Source organism: Helicoverpa zea, chromosome 1, assembly GCF_022581195.2.
Source record: "Helicoverpa zea isolate HzStark_Cry1AcR chromosome 1, ilHelZeax1.1, whole genome shotgun sequence".
Taxonomy (NCBI): Eukaryota; Metazoa; Arthropoda; class Insecta; order Lepidoptera; family Noctuidae; genus Helicoverpa; species Helicoverpa zea.
Genome location: NC_061452.1, coordinates 12,096,201 through 12,116,078, shown reverse-complemented (window position 1 = coordinate 12,116,078; position 19,878 = coordinate 12,096,201). Strand labels below are relative to the sequence as shown.

Genomic DNA, 19,878 nt, shown 5'->3' with positions numbered 1-19,878 from the left:
GGAAAGCCAGCTAACATGGGATTTGATGGCAGATTCTGTGATCGGAGATTCGATTATCCTTTCTTTGTATGTGTAGTTTGTCAGGATCCCCTTGTTAGTTTGAATTTGATTCTTACTAACTCAATGGTTTTACTCTTCTAAATGTAATCTTAACAATTTAGTGCTGGCGTAATTATCTTATTCAGTGACAAACCCCGATGGTACAATTAGCCCTGATGCCAACAAAGTTTATAGTAATCCGACCACAGTTTAATTTCGACTTGATTAAATTATATCACTATAGGCCCCTAACTGCTAAGTTTCTACAAAGTTAGAAATGTTGCTGGTTACTAATGTATAGACATGAAATAGCTGTAAACCAGGCGCACTCAAGTTGGTATTGTTCTCAGTCAAAACGGTTACCTAAGAACAAGTTGGCGCTTTCGAAATTATTCAAGGATACTGAAAATCTAGATGCGATTTAAGTACTAACAATCGGCTCTAGCGTATTTCATATTTTAATGTACTCAAGACTTATTCGTTCCATTTCCGAGAAATATAATTTCTAACCATCTTTGTTTATATGGCATTTAAGTACTTCATTTCTAAGAAATATAATTTCTAACCATCTTGGTTTACATGACATATACATAACTTAATTTTCATGACTAGAAAAACGTTCTGAGAAACCATTAACACTTATAAATTTTATTTCACACAACACAACTGTTTGTTTATATCACTCATCTCTTGATCTTCATATGTGAAGCAATTTAGGTCTTAATGGCGTTGATTTATGGTTTAATATAGAAGTTTGTTTGAATATAAAGCTCAATGTTTCGCGGAGCTTGTTTACAAATGAAGCGCTTTCACGTGTAGTGAGCGAAACGGTTTGAATTGATTGAAAGAGGCATACACGTTCGATTTCAATTCGTATTTACTCATCTGTGTCATAGTGAAAAATATTGCTTTATTAGTATAAAAGGTTAAGAGGTTGTTATTTAGGTTAAATAATGTCATAATTAACATGATTCCTTTAGAAGTAAAAATATTGATGATACAATATTATGAACTTGCAAAGAATTATAGGCCAAAGTTTTTTTGCGTGATACAGTAAGGAGACATCTTTTTAGACACGAAGATGCACTGGTCCGTGGTCTGTGGTGTTCCTTATAAATAAGTGCACAAGCTCCTTTTATGCGTTATGCCATAACTATGGATCTGGTGGTTTACAAATCCACGCATATCTTTGACATTTCAATGATCCGGTATTCGTTCGAAACAGTTCCGACTCTCTCTCACAGTGGAATCCGAATCAATCCTTTCGTATCAATGGACGCTGAAATTTTTTGGTTATACCAGACAGTTCTGTATTCTGGAGATATTCTAAAAAGTTATTTTTCAGCAACTACTCCTGGTTGAACAAATTGTAATAATTTCGTTTCTCTCTGTCTAGGTTCAGGGAAGTCCTACACGATGATGGGCTCGCCGGGGGCTGATGAAGGTGGCATCATCCCGCGGCTGTGCGACTCTTTGTTCGAAAGGATCAAAGTACAACAGTCACCACCGGCACTCACCTATAAGGTAACAAGATTTCTTAAATAATGTCTTTATGCACACCAGCGTTCAGATGAAGCAGAAAGTCTTTACAACAGCACAATAACTACTGATATCAACGTTAATCTCTTTTGAATGTATCTCCTGACAGCAGCACGGCTGGTATTCACAGATGATGGGCTAGCTTTCTGTCTCCATGTAGGATTAATAGCTACTCTCCAAAGTAATTGCTGTACCCAGAGCAATGTTCTTGCTGGTGTTGCTCAAAGTCTGTGTCTGACAGGATATTGAATGGAATCTGTTTGTTTGAAACCGATAGTGTGAAGCGTACCTTTGTGTGTTGTTTGGCATTTCAAGAAAAGTTCCCTATTTCATTGTCAGAGATTCAAAGTTTTTTTCCTTCGTCTTAATATAATGGATACATTTTGGGCGGTTCTTCCTTCAGTCTTCTACGTCTGTATAATAATATTTTTCGTATAATTCAGGTGGAGGTGTCATACATGGAGATATACAACGAACGAGTGCACGACCTGCTGGACCCCGAGACGACGAGGCGATCACTGCGCGTGCGCGAGCATGCCGTGCTCGGACCTTACGTGGATGGGCTCTCGCAGCTAGCTGTTACTTCATTTCAGGTATGTTGATCATCACTTAGAAAAAAAATATCGATAAAAGAAGAATATTTTAAGTAGTCGTTCCGATCCGAATTATTGTTCGATTTATATCCCATACTCTGCAGGTAGCACTCCTATATTATTTAACGATAACCACTTAACACCTTCGTGAACGCGAATTTTCTAAAAGCCAAGAAAATATCACATAAGTACTGTGCGAATCACAGTCTGTAACCTAACAATACTCCGATGAACCCTTATAGAAGTCCATAAATATAAATCTGAAGTATCTTGCTGTCGTTACGGCCTCGCCGTATCATATTATAGCGTCACTTTTCATCCTCCAGGGTTCGAAAGAACCCACTAGCAGTCTCACCTCACCTGCCTAAGCTCCGTATTTATAGACCATCGACACTCCTTATCTCATAAACGACTGAATATTATCCCAAGAAAGTTGTGTACGCGAAATCTTTGACCTTGTCCTTTAACAAAAGATTTCCTTTCGAGATATTTAGATTTTGTCTACACCTACAGAGCGACCTGTACAAGTGCTTTTCAAGATTCGAAGAACTTAAAAGCACTTTCTTTGAGTTCGGGAATTGTTTTGAACAACGCTTTCTTTTACAGCATATTTACGACTGTTTTTCAGTATTCTTTAGAAGCGTTCTTTTAAATAATTCCAAACATAATTTAAAAGTCCTTAAAATGAATTAATAGACAAAAGAGAATCCATGCCTATAAACAGAAGCAGAAGTTCTAGATACAGAAACAAAAGCTTCATAGATCATATTTCATCAACAAAAAACATTCTAGTCAGTAAATAAGATTTAGCAATCAATCGTAGTTTGACTCTAACAGCTTATTTGTTTCTTATATTCCGCTCTAGTGGGTAGCTCGGTTTGACGTCATAATAAAGTCTTTAAGCCTATTTATTTCGAAACAATGAACCTTGAACGTCACTTAATTTCCCTCACGCAATAAGACATTTGAGCTTATTGCGTTTAGACATGCGCAAAACAGTACATCACGAAGTAATGTGATATGTCATTACATTTCGTGCCGAGTAATATTACATTTTACCATCACTTCAAACATCACGCGTGATGTTGCATCATAAGCGTAATATAGGGGCTATAATCACTGTCGTGATGTTGTAATGTAATGTTCAGATTTATCACATAACACAGAATATATAAATGACTAAAGTGTAACATTATTTACAGTTGATTTCCCTTCATACTTAAACCATGCGTACTCAAATATTACGGACCGTTTTTCCAGGCTTAGGACTGGCAATATTCGTAGATTACAATTAATTACCTACTAACCAAGACGAAGTAGGTACGTAATTGAACAAATCATGAATATTGGCGTATTTAAAAATCAACTGTATGTACAATGATTGCATATTTACATATAATAATAATATAGATGTATGTATATAAGTTAATATTTACACATATATATATAAGTTTGTACACATATTTTACACTTTATAAAATCACTAATTGCAGCTTATAAATATTAATTCCGACAGTTTTTTTGATTTGAGTCGGGTTCGCCTCTCATTTAATATTAGGCCAGCTTTCGAAAAGACCCGTTCGCACGGTACCGATGTTGCTGCGATGTTGAGGCGTTTCAACATGTATCTGTACAGCCGGGGATACACGCCTTTGCGATCACTCCACCAGAGCAAAGGATTTTCTGACCTTTTTATCAAAGGTTCGTCTAAGTATTTGTCGAATTCGACAATGCCAGCAGCGGTTGGGTTTTGTGGGACGAGAGCAGAAATTTCCTCGTCGAAATCGTCCCAAATAGAGCCAGTTTTCGGCGGCTGAGGAGCTGGCACTTGCGTTGCCTCCTCCTGAACGGGTACGTGGGTCAGGGTTCTGTCCGAGCCAATTCTCAATTTTAGAGCAGCCACTGCTTTCTCAAAATTTCTTAAATCACTGAAGCCACTTTTCTTGAATCTCGGATCCAATATGGTCGCCTCGCAAAGAAGTGGTTTATTTTCTACATCTCCGAATCTTTGCGCCATTTGTTGTTTGAGTGCGTTATGTAGGCGCTCCAACTTGGGATGACCATCCGGAGAATATTTGCTGAGGGACCGATTTATTATTTTACAGAGTACAATGTATTTTGACGCAGATACGTATTGTTCGCCACTAATTTCAGTAGTGACCTCATAAAAGGGTTTTAATACCTCAGTGGCTTTTTCGATAACGATCCAATCATCTTGCGGCAGGTTGATGTCTGGCTTCATAATTGCTAAAGTGGCAATTAGGGCTTCTTTCATCCTCAGCAACCGGTTTAGCGCATCATATGTAGAGTTCCAGCGCGTAGTTACGTCTTGCTTCAGTTTCAATGGGGAAATATGCATTTGCTCCTGAATTTCCACCAATTTCTTCTTCGCTGGATGGCTGCGATGAAAATATTCGATAACGCCTTTCACCCTATCCATCGTATCAGACAAGGCGTCCAAGCTACCTTGCACCACTAAATTTAAGGTATGTGCGTAACAAGGCAAAGATCGCCAGCCTCCTAGCCGCACAGCACTTAAAATATTCGCCGCATTGTCACTGACTATTACATTGACGAATTGTGATATGTTCCACTCCTGGAACTTCGCCTCCAAAAAGCCTTTTAGATTTGCACTGGTGTGTCTCTCCTCAAACTCTAAGCACCCAATCATAACTGTGCATACTTTGTGCGTTTCAGTATCAATAAAATGTGCAGTGACCGCAATATAGCCATCGTGCACACAGGATGTCCATGCGTCTGTAGTAATGCAAACAGCTGCAGCTTTAGCGATTTGCTTTTTCACTGTTTCTAAGACTTTGTTATAGACCTTGGGGAGCAAGCTCTCGGAAAGAGTTTTCCGGGTCGGTAATGTGTAGCCCGGGTTCAACATTTCCACGAACTTGCGGAACTCCACTTCATCAACCAAGCGAAGGGCGTGATATCCCTTCGCAATCATTCGAACTAATTGTTCATCGAGCTGTTGCACTCGATGTCTTGGCAGGGTTTTTTTTGACTGCACGTAATCAGCCATTGTAGGGGCAGCCGCGGTCGGTCTCTGGCCAAGTCGTACAAACAAAGCATTATCGGCTCTGTGATCCTCACCTTGCACGCTGCCGCTACTCGAGGGTACTGCTGCCGGCTCCGCTGATGCTATGATGTCGCCGTCGAATGCTTCTACTGCCGCTGGTGTTATTGCCGGCTGTCGGCTACTGCTAATTTGTACAGTCGGGTGGACGGATTTCATGTGTCGGCTTAAACTTCCGATTGAGCTTGATGAAACCGCCAGTACCCGGGAACAGTAGCCACATTTTGCCTTCTTTCCAGGCACAACTTCCTCAAAGTGGTTCCAAAGGGGGCTGCTCTTTCTTTTGGACATTTTCACTAACAGTTAATTATTTACAACTTATTTTCTATAACTAACTTACTATTTCCAAGTCTATACCTATACCTAAACCTATTTATTTACACATTCACTCACACGAAGCAAGTAAGTATTGTTCAACCAGTTTGTATGTATTACTTGTCAAAATGTCAAACACGCTATCACTCTCACTTTAAATAAATTATGAAATATTTTAAAACGATAAGTGCAGTCGTAACGTTAAATTATTTGGTTAATCCGAGTAACTGTTGTTTAATTCTAAAAGTTTATTCCGAGCACAGTTAGCGTCTAACAGTGGTTGCGGATAACAGCTTAACTTTGAGTCAGGGGGATGCTTGATTAAATTTATGACAACTTGGATATAAAATATTTTATTATTATTTAAATTTTGCTGTCTTTATGAATGTACGAAAATTTTATTGTAGAACCAAAGTAGTTTCAATTTAAGTATTTTACAGCAGTAGATGGTTTCTATCTGAAAGTTGCTATCTATTCCCGCAGAAGCAGACCTACAATCTGACTACTACTGAATACTGAATACTCGTAAAATAAAAGTACTGTGAGATGATGCTTCCAAATGTACTGTTTCCCGATATTGTATAACTAGAACTTGTATGAAGTTAGATTAGGTTTTTTTTTTTGTAAATTGTAACTGAAAATAATTTAAAACCCAAAACGTAACATTAAATATTACAATCGTTTTACCTTTAAGGTACTTCGCGAAATATTACGTGTAGGAAGTAATCATCATAAGTCTGCTCTTGAATGTATGAACACGTTCCTGCAAAACCCGAGGGTCGTTACGGTAAATTTTCACAGAAAATTATGATTTTATTCCAGTACAGAAATATTCGTCCTGGAAACTCTAATTAAACATAACTTTTCCATTTCTCTCCGCAGGTTTTCAATAACTTCCAAGTCTATATTTATTTAGGCCTCTTTAAAGTTCTAAATCAAAAGCTTATTCAATATTGAAACGGTCGATAGTCTAGATTAAACCAGACTGAAGTGATTTCAATGGAAAAGGCCACATTTTGTTCTTTTGAATTAGTTTCCACGAATTTCATATTCAATTTAGATTTTCCTTTATATATTACGTTTGGAAAAGAGTATTGTTGTAGACATTGTTATTCAAAGTAAGGTTATTGTCATTTTAATTTGATTGAAGCGTCTACGTTTTGTACTCTTTGTTCGTATTCGTTGAATTATTTAGTTACTATTCATATTTAGATGTGAATCATTTACATTGTGAACAGATAGACATCCTGTCTTATTGACTTTATTTTTACTCCGGTAAAGAAAACAGTTTCATAAACATTGAAAGCACGCTTCAACTGAAATCACTTAGCCTTGTAACAAATCCAGCGAAAGAAAATCTAAAATTGAAAAGAGGACTTTCATGAAAAGGTTAACGAGACTATCCTAACACAAAATAAATATTAAATACTTCATAAAGTCCAAATAAGAATGTTATTTTCCGTCCAATTTTTAGAAAGTATGCACAAGAGGAAAATTCTTTTATTAATACTAGTAGCATGGAAACATTTTTACAGAGCTCGGATAGTTTTAAGAATTTCCAGAACATTAAATCTAGGCGAGCAGTGTAATTTTATTTTCTGAACATATTTTTATCCTAACTATAATGTGCTTTAATGTCTATTGTTCTCATTTGAATTTTCAACGAATATTGAAATGATATTGTTGATACGAGAAATATTTGACCAGCTATCAATCAATATAAAACTTACAGTAGAGTACCATTACCAATGATAGCTAAATATCTCACTGGTGCCGAACCGCATTGCTGTCTACAATACTGCCAGCTTTCCATAACATGAATTAAGTTGGTGGCAACATTTCGAATAATCCTGCAACTGTGTTATTGTTGGTCTTGTTTCGTTTTCAATTAACCCGGCTCAGTTGAACGCCTACGCCCTCTGTGAATAATAACATCGCCTTCAAGATTACCTCCAAACGTTTCTCGAGTCCCTCTTGTCTTGTCTTAACTTTTATTTTTAAATGTTTTTTCACTGCTTTCTAGTTTTGTATTTCAATGTACTTAAAGCCTTACTATGTAGTTAACGAAATGACGGTTTCAGTTTTCAGAAGAGTCTAAAAATAGTGCCTTAGTGTTAATTTAACACTGAATTAATTTTAGATCTTTCAGGAGTTATGCCCCTTTTTAACTAGTGAACGGAACCGTATAAAATATCATCTAATTATTATTTTATTTCATGATATTTTTCTTTGATATTTCCCTTCAGTAATACGCATTCAATCATTCCTCCCTCGTGTTTACTGCGTAGACTTGAGCTATACATCATATTATGAGTGGCTACAGGTCAAACCGGTGATGGATTACACGCAATGACTCGGGTCAGAGCTGACGATGCTTTCATACGGTTCCACATTCATGAACGCATAAATATTAAAGTATATTGAACTTAATAAATAAAAATAATATTTATAGTTGTCCATGGATTTGTAAATAACACCTATTTGTAAAAAAAAATATAGATACTCGTAGTTCCAAACTGAAAAACCATTTTCGCAACTCGTGCAACTCAATAATTCAAGCTTATCACCAATCGCAACAAATTGTGAAATATAACCCGATGTTTTATTTGTTTTCCATTTCACATAATGTAATTAATTTTTATCTATAATGCTAACAAAATCAGATTTAAATTATACGCCACGATTAAACAAAGCTATTATAAAATGCTTTGCAACCGCTGCAATCGGGAGATAAAGCAGTTAATAAGCTTATAGTCAAGCAGCACGGACTTAAAATTAAAAGTATAAGATAAACGACGCAAAATATATTGCTCCTGTGTATTTTCTGGGAGATAATTGAGTCATTTAATTAATATACTTTAAAATATTTAATACTTATTGCTTTGATTATAACTTTATCTGAGTAATTGTTTTCACGCAACAGTGCGTTGTAAATAGTTCGATAAAGCATTCGATACAATTTGTCTTGAAGAAAGGTTCACCTTTGTTAATATTTCGTTATTATCAACTGTTGTAACCTTTCCAAATCTAGTCGTAATCTTTTCAATCATTTCACCATAAAGCTATCAAAATAAATTTTGCTGGGTATCAAACGCTGTAGGCGGTTGTTAAATTCATTTTCATAATCCCGATTAAAAGCTCCCGTTTTGCGCGAATACAAAATCAGTTTGAAATGATCGATGAGCTGATTGCGTCACAGCTCAATGTGTCCAATTATCCATGCAGCTTAATGAGGAGTTATGATCGTATTGCGTCATTTTTCTCTCCATCATTTTCATATTAAAGTTGGTTGAGGATCATCTCATCATGTGCTGTAAAGATTTTCCAAGATTTAACCAATGTCAACGAGGAATATCTTCAATAACATCTGGAACATAATAATACTCTCTTCGAAAATGTTTTCTTTATTTAAAATATTTCAGCTATACAAGAACCTAACTACAAGAGCTAGACAGAATCACATTTCCTATTCTATCCTCTATTATTATTTCATTAAGTTCCATTTGTCTAGGTCCTGCTTTCCTTAGGAAATTATATTATCGTGCAAGTTATATGAAGCGTATCTTATTTGAACTGTTCCTACGTCATGACCCGAGTCCTGATCCCTCGGAGGCTAAGCATGATATAAGATTATTGTTCTTTGTGTTTCACTAAATAAATCTCTCAGCAAAACTATCATAGGTTAATGCTCTTGACAGACTTGTGCCCTCGACGTTACCGTAATCCCGCTCGGGGCGAATCGACCATTGGAGGGTTTCGTCACTAAGTAGATAAGTATAGTAGGTTTAGAACCCAAAAGGGATTGGCCATAATTTTTGGTAATGTGATTTTGGCTAGAATATCCAATGTTGCGGTTTTCGATATGGTCCGGTGTGGATCTAGACATCTGGATACTAGTACTAATCTTGAAAGCTGAACTTGTAGTCGTCATAGCCGGTACCTGTCGCCCTGCGTGCTAAGCGGCCTTGCTAGTTTCCTGGCACGTAAGCTGCAAGCACTGAGCATTCCACCTGCAGTGCGGACTTAGGCTTTGACAAAACCGAACCACTGCAGTTTAAATTGCACGCGAGTTCTTTCTGTGTCTAAATGTGTGAGGTGACATTGTTAGCGCGCATTGCGTCAAGTGGTGCTTTTGTCCTTACGGTGTTAATGGTCCATCAACGTCAGTGGTGACCTTGAACTTGTCAGTCGCGCTGCCAATTCAACCCTAATGAATACCCGATTGGTTTATGCGATCGCCTTATTTAGGGTAAATGGGCATTAAAAGTTGGTTGTAGTTAGGAACTATAGTATCAAAATAGAAAGCTTTCACACACGTTCAAAAGTTACATGAATTTGGAAAGTGAAAATTATCGCATGTAGGTAAGAGTGTTTTATCACTACGTACGTTCGCCTTTTTTGAACAATTTTACTTACTGCAATTTGTTTACGTCTGACACCAGTCTAACCAAGGGGTATCGGGTTGCCCGGGTATAACTGGGTTGAGGAGGTCAGATAGGCAGTCGCTTCTTGTAAAGCACTGGTACTCAGCTGAATCCGGTTAGACTGGAAGTCGACCCCAACATGATTGGGAAAAAGGCTCGGAGGATGATGAATTTGTTTATGTATTACAAGATGTACAGGACATGAATAAGGAATACGCCGAAGAAAAGGAAACCACATGTGGATATTATGTTCGGAAATCACTATAATGGTGCCAGTTTACGACACAGCCGGATATATCCGCGGCCGGACGTTACAGTCTGCCCGATACATATTGAATACAATTGTATTAAATCTATCTTCCTTTATATTTCTTTTCGTTTCAACCGGTGTCTGTACCCAACTATATTAGTTAGAAGAGCATAAATAGAAAAAACACTACAATAAGTTAATCTGACTTCAACACTTCAGATTGTAATAAAAAGATACAATTAGGTACTTTTTACCTGCTCCGCTTGTGTAACCAGACTTTTGCTACCCAGAACATTCTGCATTAGAAACTAAAATCCAATTACACGGGCACAAAGCTAATTGTGGTGCACTTTGACTTCGACCGTTTTCATTCCCCCGTACATCCACGTTTGCACCAAACCACAAACATGAGATGAAGCGTAAAATAAACTCGCGTTTTGTGAAATTGAAACCAGATTTCTATTGAAATGGTCGCCGTTCTGCCAGGCTGTGTGGCTTTGAATGTTTCACTGAAATATTGAAATATTAAGCCATGTTCGTATTTTACTTGCAGCAGTATGCGCCGGCAATTTATCACGGGCCGCTCTGATTTGCGAGCGAATATGTTAATACTGTACCAGTGTACGTGGTGTGGGTGCTAATGTGTTGTCACAGCGACTGTTGCTCGGACTGTAGTTTAATCAGTGGTTTGTTGCTATTGTTCATGGGGAAGAAGCATGGGGTGCATTCGAAGTTTCATTTGAGACCACTACATATTTCCAGACAATGTCGAATTATTTCTTAATTCATGTTTAGTATGCCATTTAAGGTGTTCCTTGCTCCATGTAACTCCGATACAGTCAAACCTGGATAAGTGAGAACTGGATAAGTGAGAAAACTCTATTAGTGAGAGTAACAGCCAGGAACCGTCATTTTAAGCTCCCAAAACCTCTATTAGCGAGAAGCAGAAACCTCTGTAAGAGAGAGTCGTTTTTCCCTCATAGACCTCCGTTAGTGAGACTGTTACTTATCTATACCTCTATAAGTGATAGTCGAGCTTTATATACAAAAACATCTGCAATTTTATGAGTCATTCTTAACTTTCGTGGCACCATTGTTTTTGTATTGTACCTATTCTATTTCGTGAAACTAATAATATTGTTATTCTATCGCATTCTTTTGGAACGGACACGTGTGCCTGTGTACCATCCTGGTTGTCGGAACTATAGTTATCAATTGCAAAGGAAAGTTCAGTTCTGCATCATGTCAAAACGCACAGATTCCGGAAACAGAAATAAAGATCATTACAATGAAGCTAGCTTCAAATGCGTTGGAGACGGTCCATCAGTACTTTGAAGACACGGCGGTTGTTGATCTAGCAATATTTATGAGTTAGAGAAAAACATTCGAAATACAAAAACAGAAACCCAAACGAAATTGACAGATTTTTTTAAGGGTAAATAATTTCTAAATAAAATAGTAATAAAATTACATAGTACATTAATTTTTGTTTTGTTTTCGTAAACATATAAAATATATACACAATACGTATATGTTGTGCATATGATGCACATAATTCTATCATATTACATATGTATCTACATATTTACTACATTCGTACATTCTGTGGTTTGATATTGCTGTGTACCTCTATAAGAGAGAAACGCTACCTGCATTAGCGAGAAACTCGGGTTAGTGAGAAACCTCTTAAGCGAGAATGAGATTGTGTCCCCTTGAACTCTCGCTTATCCAGGTTTGACTGTATTTGAATTATGGATCTACCAAACGGTTCAGATGTTGATTGAATGAAAACATTTGATACCGTTCGTGGTGAATAAAAAGGTCTAATTTCATACATATTCCAGTTTTTCTCAACCTACCCAAATGAAAAGAGATGTAACAAACATTTCCCGCCAAATTGAATTTCGATACCGCGGAGCTCTAGGGTTGGCGTTTTGCTCAAGACGGTATCAAGTTTATCATATTCATATTTTTCTTATTAACCCATGATTGTTCTAGTACCTGGAAATCGCATTGATGAACTCTTCCTTGCGGTTAATGTAACCACGAGAGTAGTTAGTAGTGAGTGAGTAGGTGAATTACTCATAATATGTCTAATGTCGTCATACGTTTTTTTATGACTAAAACCGTTTTTGTTTCTATTTAAATTATAAAATATGGCACTTATGAGAAAGTTCTAAGTAAGTTGGTCATATTTAACCGCGTTCAAAGAGAATTGTTTAGTCTACCTTAACCATCTCTCTCATTATTTGTATTATCTCATCCGGTCCATGTTTAAACACTGGGAACCGCAGCAGGTCATCTGGCACTCCTGGCAGCCCTGCTAACACAATTTCAGTACGAATGTCTTAGTATATTTTTGTTCGGGTTTTATTTTTGGGTGCGGCGCAAACAACCCTCGGCGGAAGGTGATTGGCTCCCTGCTCCTCATGTGAATTTGTTTACCTAAAATTAACATTCATCTTTACAACTCTCTTTGATATTGATTTCGTTTGCTTTCTTGGATTATGTAACTTTTGTATGCGGGCAAATCAGCAAAATCAAATATTTTGCGTAAATAAAACGCAGATACGATATAAGTGAGCAGAATTCGGTAAGTAAATGATACCCCTAAAATAAACAACCCTCCGCCGTGAAAGAGAATGGTCATGAATATTTGAACGCCTTTAAAAATACAATCCGTTGAAAATACTTTCCCCGAACAAATGAAAATACTTTTCAATGTGACTCTCGTGACCTTTGAAGTGGCTTGGAAGGTAAAAATTAATCAGCTTACCGTTAATACAAACGTCGAATAAGTGTTTAATCATTCGACGCAGCCAGGATTATCCTTGTTGCGTAGACTGGACGAATTACAGGTACCCTTCGATAGTGTAGGGATGACCTCTTTCGGATAGTTTGGAATAAAGGTGACATGTTATGTTTTTGTCGTTAAACAAACAATTATAAAAATTTAAAGAACATTGTGACAGCTTATTCTAACAGTTCGCAATAAGGGCAAGATACCGATAACTATAAAAAGTAAGTAACACAAATACCCCTTTGAGTACATTTTTAAACTGCCAAACAAAGTTTATAAATGGAAACTTGAGCAATTTCGGACTCAAACCGCGTTTCCAAAATATATTTCTGGTTCCGTCAACCCTACTCACACTGTAACTTCGTTCGGTGAATGAAATTTAATTCGAACTGAACTTGAATTTCCAAGTAGCTGCTGAAGCCTTAGGAAAACAAGTGCGTGACGATATTAGCACAAACGTGTTTGAAATTAAATTCTCTCTTAAAGCTTTTAATTAACCAATTCCAAGATCATTCACGACCTGACTTTGTTGAGCTATTGAAAGGGTTAATGTTACACGTAGGTACCTATTTCTAAATATTGCTAACACATCAAGAAAACCAAGGAAGTAGGATCTCGAGAGGAGATAAGTAATCCTTTGTGACTTCAATCCGGATAGTGTGGACGCTGTAATCGGATAGAGAACGATCTCATACATGTGATACGCGTCCTTTCTAAAATCTCCGAATGAAAACGAACAGAGAAAGCTTCATGCACCAGAGCGGTACCTATGTACGTGCATAGACGTTCTCATATTAAACAATTCTGAGAACACTCCTTTATACAGCGCTGCATTTCATCAACATTTTGATGTAGGTACGCTTTGCTTGACAGAAACATCGTACTCCCATATTAATCAGTACACTTCTCTGTAGCTAGCTTGTTGTATATTCTAGTTGAAATTCAGTTCTCCACCTATTACGTATCCATTCCATGAAATCTATGTTCATATCTGCAAGGGGATTAAGTATAGTGAGCTGCAGGCAAAGGCTGGTGCTTATGCATAAGCTTTAGACTAACAGCGGGTGTAATAAGCCTGGTTTGAACATACGGCTCGTGTGCTGTGGGTTATCGTTAAGGCTAAATGTTCGGTACAGGCCATACGGATTAGGAAGGCTATAGACACAATTTTAGTTGCACGTGGCAAAACTCCCCTAGAGTTTATGCTGAACGAAACGCTTGTTGTATGCAATTTGGACATCCTTATAATTAAACATGACTGCAGTTCACAGTCAGTCCAGCAAACCAGCAAAGTATCGTAGAGTATTCTCTATGATAGCCTTTTAAGTAAATGTGGATTAAAGTCTCGACTTTCCTGCGAATATCCGACTCCTGTGAACTGAACTCTTCAAATATGTTCATATTACCGAGCAGCAAGAACTTTTACACTTCTGTTCGACATATCCATTCCATTCTCGCGTTGAAACTGCATTATTCTCGAAACAGCAAACCCGTAGACACTTTGACGTCGCGAAGTGCAAACTTTGTGTAACGTAGATGTAAAAGTTTTAACTAGTTCTAAACTGTGGACTCACTTACCATTACAATTTAGACAGATAACCTTGAAACTTATCCGTTTTATGGACTGTTTTAATGAAATTCTATACGTGTCGTTTATGCACCACATTTAGGTTGAGTGATAATCCCAAAAATAATGTTAATTCCGGTCGTTATCGGTTAAATGATGCATCGCCATTCAGAGTATGGCTCATCCTTGATTTTGTAACAATTTTAAGAGCCGAATATAGCAATATAATTTAATAAATATTTTTATTGTCTACAGGACATCGACAACCTAATGACCGAAGGAAACAAATCACGGACAGTCGCTGCGACGAACATGAACAGCGAGTCTTCACGATCGCATGCAGTCTTCAGCGTAGTCCTCACCCAGACATTGACCGACGCTGCGACTGGCGTCTCCGGCGAAAAAGTCGCACGACTATCGCTTGTCGACTTGGCGGGGTCTGAACGAGCGGTGAAGACAGGCGCTGTGGGCGACAGGCTTAAAGAAGGCTCAAATATTAATAAGTAAGTGTGTGTGTGTGCCAGGGTTGTATTGTAATGTAAACTGATGATACGGAAATCACGACCTTCAACAAAGAAAACAATCAGGAACTAAGAAAGTGTTCGTGTGTGTCAGTCAACGCAGCCTCGGTAAACAACACAAAGCCAAGCGCGGTTTTAGTGTCGACATAATGTTTGTAGCTGAAATAAATCTGAAAAGGAATAAATTGAAGCGCTTGCTTCTGTCCTCTTTGACGTTCTCGCAAATCGTAGTTGATTTATTTGATAGGGAAAAGTAGGCTGCGCTTCGCTAGGCTTACTCTGCCTATCAAAGACTGAATAGGTTTATTGTCAATAAGGAAAATGAAACTATTTTTGTGAAAACTCTTACCTTATAACTTATACTAAGTTGTCATCAATACATATTTATTGCTGCTCGAAAAGTACTTCGTGTAGGTGTAGATTTATTTGAAGACCTAGCTAATATGATTTCTAACACCTTAACTCAGTCGTAGTTATGTGGCTTCGAAAATCACGTGTGGTGTCTGTCTATTTTTATAGATCTGTATTATTCTTTGGTTACTTCTGTCACTGAATAATCAAATTATAAGCGGGTCAGACGGTTTGTTTTACTACATCTACATGATGACCTTTAATTTCAGATCCTTAACAACGCTTGGACTTGTGATATCGAAACTCGCAGACCAGTCATCTGGCAGTAAGAATAAGGACAAATTCGTGCCCTACAGAGACTCGGTGCTGACTTGGCTGCTCAAAGACAACCTTGGAGGGAACAGCAAAACTGTTATGGTAAGCATCGAAGAATTCCTTAGAACTAATGGGAACGCAAACTCAATTTAAACAAAGTAATAGTAATAAGGCAAGGCTTGAGATGTAATATGATTTTACTAACAGGATAGTAAAGACACCTGTGTTGCCTGTAACTAGTTTATAGTGTTTATGCTAATACACAATCATTAGTAGCCGGTCTCCAAAGTAGACAGGTGTGTTCTAGAGGACGTTTCCCACTTGTTTATCTATATTAATATCATAACGGATACCGCACAACTGTGCCGCCCTCATAAGCTTCTACTTATACTTAATGAAGCAGAAAAACATTGCAAGGAAAGCTGCATATTATACTTTGTTCTAGTCTTTCATAGAGCAATGTTTATAATGACATAGTATGTGTAGGCTGACGATCCACAATTTCCTAATGGACTGTCCTGATTCCCACTTGTGGGAACATTGAAAGCTGATAAAGCATCAAGAAAAATAACGGATATTGTTATATAGAACCATAGAGACTTATTAATGACAACAAAAAATAAATCCATTAGAACACAATGCTATGTTGCTTCTGACAATGTATACCGTTTAGAAGTGGCCTGAAGACCCGATAGTTTCAAAATATTGTTACATCGTTTAAAACACTCGTTGTCTGTTTTCGAGTGGGTATATAATGGCTCTTTGTCACGTCACAGACTACTATATTTTGTGGGTATTTCTTCAGAATAAATTTTAGGCGGCCCTGAGTTCTAGTACGTAGGTAAATAATTGCCTTTCGTTCTAGTTTCAAGCAAGTAATAAGAGGAAAAACTAAAGCACTAACTCAATCAATTTACACTAAGGCATCGTTCAGACCAAACGTATTGTCGGCCGCTGACTGTGAGCGCGCGTTACGCAGTTTATTGCTTTTTCATATATATTGAAATTGTCGTTCACACCGAACCGACTATACGCTGTTACGTCGTCTGTTGTAGCTGACTCTCAGTGGCCGATTATTTTAATACGCAACTATGCACGGCGGACGCGGATTGGGTACGCGGACGCAGTTGCCGAATAGCGCCGCTCCGCCGCCGCGTACGCACCGCCCCGCGCCTCGGTACAGCACGTCGATAATTTGTGTCCCTTTTATATAAACTTAAACGTATTAAAGATAGTAACTCATCGAATGTTTTACTGTCATACGAAAATATTTCTTGAACTTATTTGGATAAAGTCTATATTCGAAATATAAAGTATGAAATTGACCAAGAAAACATCTCTTCAAATTTAAGGGATGTACCCACAATCTCTTCTTTTTATTATTTTCGTCTTCCTCTAGAGCTTCGCAAATGGCAACTATCTGAATGCGCATGATGTAATTGAAATATCAGTGAAACGTCTGATTTGAAAAAAATAAGTTTTATCGTTTATAAAATACTACGAGCAACTTCAAATACTGAGCCCTTTTATGTGTAGAATAGTCAGCCGCTCTGCGTACGCATCTAGTGTGAACCTACAAGAGCCTATTCTTTTGTTCACACATGTAGCGCATCGTACGCTATAGCCTATTGTCGGCTTGGTGAGTACGCGTACTGCAGATTGAGTCGACGTTCACACTGGGGCAGACAGTGAGTATACTCACAGTCAGCGGCGGACAATACGTTTGGTGTGAACAATCCCTTAGGAACCTCTTAGAGCGGAAAGATAATGCAAATAGGGCCTGCTCAGACTTGTAGTAAATTCAAATTCCATCCACGGGGCGTCGCATCCTTTGAGTCACCGCACCCAACTCGAAACACTCACGGTTCGTTGTCGCGCATAGAAATGTTCTACGAAACCCTGTCTACATTAAAACGAATACCATTACGTTTATTTGAAGTTTTCTCTTTCCAAACAAGAATTGTTTTAGTCCGATTGGCTTTCATGGAAATATTGTTCGGGCTCGCTTTGTGTGTTTTTGAATTTGTTGCATGCAATTTTGCAACGGAAAGCTTTGAACCATTACTGTAATTAGGAATCGTAAATAATATTTTCTCTGCAATTTATGGATGCTTATCTATTATTATCATATAAAACGCAATCTCTCATCCATTAGTAATCAAGAAGAGTAATTAAGTCTAATTGGCCTTAACACCATACGACTGTTTTTACATTATTTATCGCTACACATAACAAGTCCCAGACTTCCTTGAGTTGGAAGAGCTCTGCAAAGTACACTTAAGAACCCATAATTTCTACGGTTCCATCTTCCTCAGGTGGCCACCATATCACCGGCTGCAGATAACTACGAGGAAACTCTATCGACGCTTCGGTACGCGGACCGAGCGAAGCGCATCGTGAACCACGCTGTCGTCAACGAGGACCCGAACGCGCGCATCATTCGCGAACTGCGCCAAGAGGTTGAGACTCTGAAGGAGATGCTGAAGTATGCTACCGTCAGCGGCACGGTAAGTTACGCCTTGTTGGATCGAATGACTTCAAAAAAGAGTATGTGGAAGTAGGTCTTTGAAACCTTCAAGTCAATAGTCTCCAGCCCTTATTCCAATATTCATTTGGGGTTGGCGCGACAGGTTTTCTTTTCCGAATTTTCCCATGCTTCTCTGTGCCACGTTATCTCATTATGTCTCTCACAAGTACTTATTGACTGGATGGACTGTGATGGATAAAAGATACACGCTTATACTACAAAATCCATCCATTGTTACTTATAAGAAAAACAATCTCAGAGTATTCATATTTCTAGTTTGAAAAAAAAAAAAACCTTCATACAGAAAACTACAAAAGAGGCATAGGACTCATTAAAATCATTTGCTTGCTTTATTATGAAGCAAAGAAACAAAAGACGACCTACAGTTTCCTCCATTCCACAGCAGGAAATGTAATTGGATTAGACTCGGTCTTATCAGTGCATGTATAATGCAAAGAAAAGAAAAAGGTCGGGCCCAAGTCGGCTCAACGACCTCAAGATACACCATGTGGTGTACAAATGTGCATGTCACATGGTAACTGCCGCATACGTGACTGACGATCGATGTGCTCAAGGGAATTATCAAGTGTGTCAGGGCTTTGCTGAACAATGATGACTAGGTTTATGAGGAAGTTGTAGTTTTTAGGCGTAGCGGCCAGTTGCATCGAAACTTCTTTTCTGCTATATAACTTTGTATATGTATCATAGGACCTTGATAGTTTCGCTAAAACCGCTAAACGTGATCATGTTGTTTTTGTCAGTTTCCGTATTTCTCAAAGGATTTTTGAATAATGCCACATGACAGATTAATATCTTCGCCTACACGAATGAAGATTACAATCGTTTTTTTAACATAATTAGCCTAAATGTCTAATACATAGACCCTACATTACCACAACTGAAACAATTTAGTGCCCAAAAGGAAAGGGGCGACACTGTAATTTACGATCTGTTTTCCTGAAGGATTAGTATTCCGGTAACGTGTCTTCGGGGCTTTGTTGGAAATTAATTAAACTTAGTATTAGTCGGTTTGGCTCGAGGCTCGCTGACGAGTCGAGCCTTCGTCGTGTTACATAATCAACTGAACAACTGAACTTTTCCTTACTATGTGATCGTGACAAATGGTTATGCAAGTAAAGTCGCATTTTGTCCTTAACATATTGACCTGGAGTGAGTGTCAGTATGACGAGTGACAGGGAGGAATGGAAGCACAAGGCATATTGTACCGACTCCAAAAAAAAATTCTGCACAGGGCAGAAAGAAGAAGATACTGACCTGGCGAATTAACGTACCTAGTTGATAATTTTATCAGAGTATAGTGAATCATTCACATGAAATATTTATTTTTGATTTCAGGGTTCCCCATTGGGTGAAGAGGTTCACGAGAAACTGGCGCAAAGCGAGCACTTGATGAAGGAGATGTCGCGAACATGGGAGGAAAAACTGGTTGAAACTGGTACGTAACGCTAGGGACTGTAAGAGGACCGTATTCTGGCTTGCGAAAATACGCTTGCAAGGAAATGTCTCATATACCTACTAGGAATAAAGTTTA

General features: G+C 38.0%; 1 protein-coding gene across 11 annotated transcripts in view; it reads left to right on the top strand.

Moving 5' to 3' along the window:
* Positions 1-19,878, top strand: part of LOC124631044 (kinesin-like protein KIF13A) — a 135,934-nt gene that overhangs the window by 84,327 nt on the left and 31,729 nt on the right. For all 11 annotated transcript variants that reach the window (XM_047165211.1, XM_047165232.1, XM_047165186.1 and 8 more), the window contains exons 4-9: positions 1,436-1,563; positions 2,022-2,171; positions 14,868-15,115; positions 15,754-15,901; positions 18,115-18,306; positions 19,683-19,782. In XM_047165211.1, coding sequence (XP_047021167.1) covers positions 1,436-1,563; positions 2,022-2,171; positions 14,868-15,115; positions 15,754-15,901; positions 18,115-18,306; positions 19,683-19,782 — 966 coding nt within the window. The remainder of the gene's footprint in view (positions 1-1,435; positions 1,564-2,021; positions 2,172-14,867; positions 15,116-15,753; positions 15,902-18,114; positions 18,307-19,682; positions 19,783-19,878) is intronic.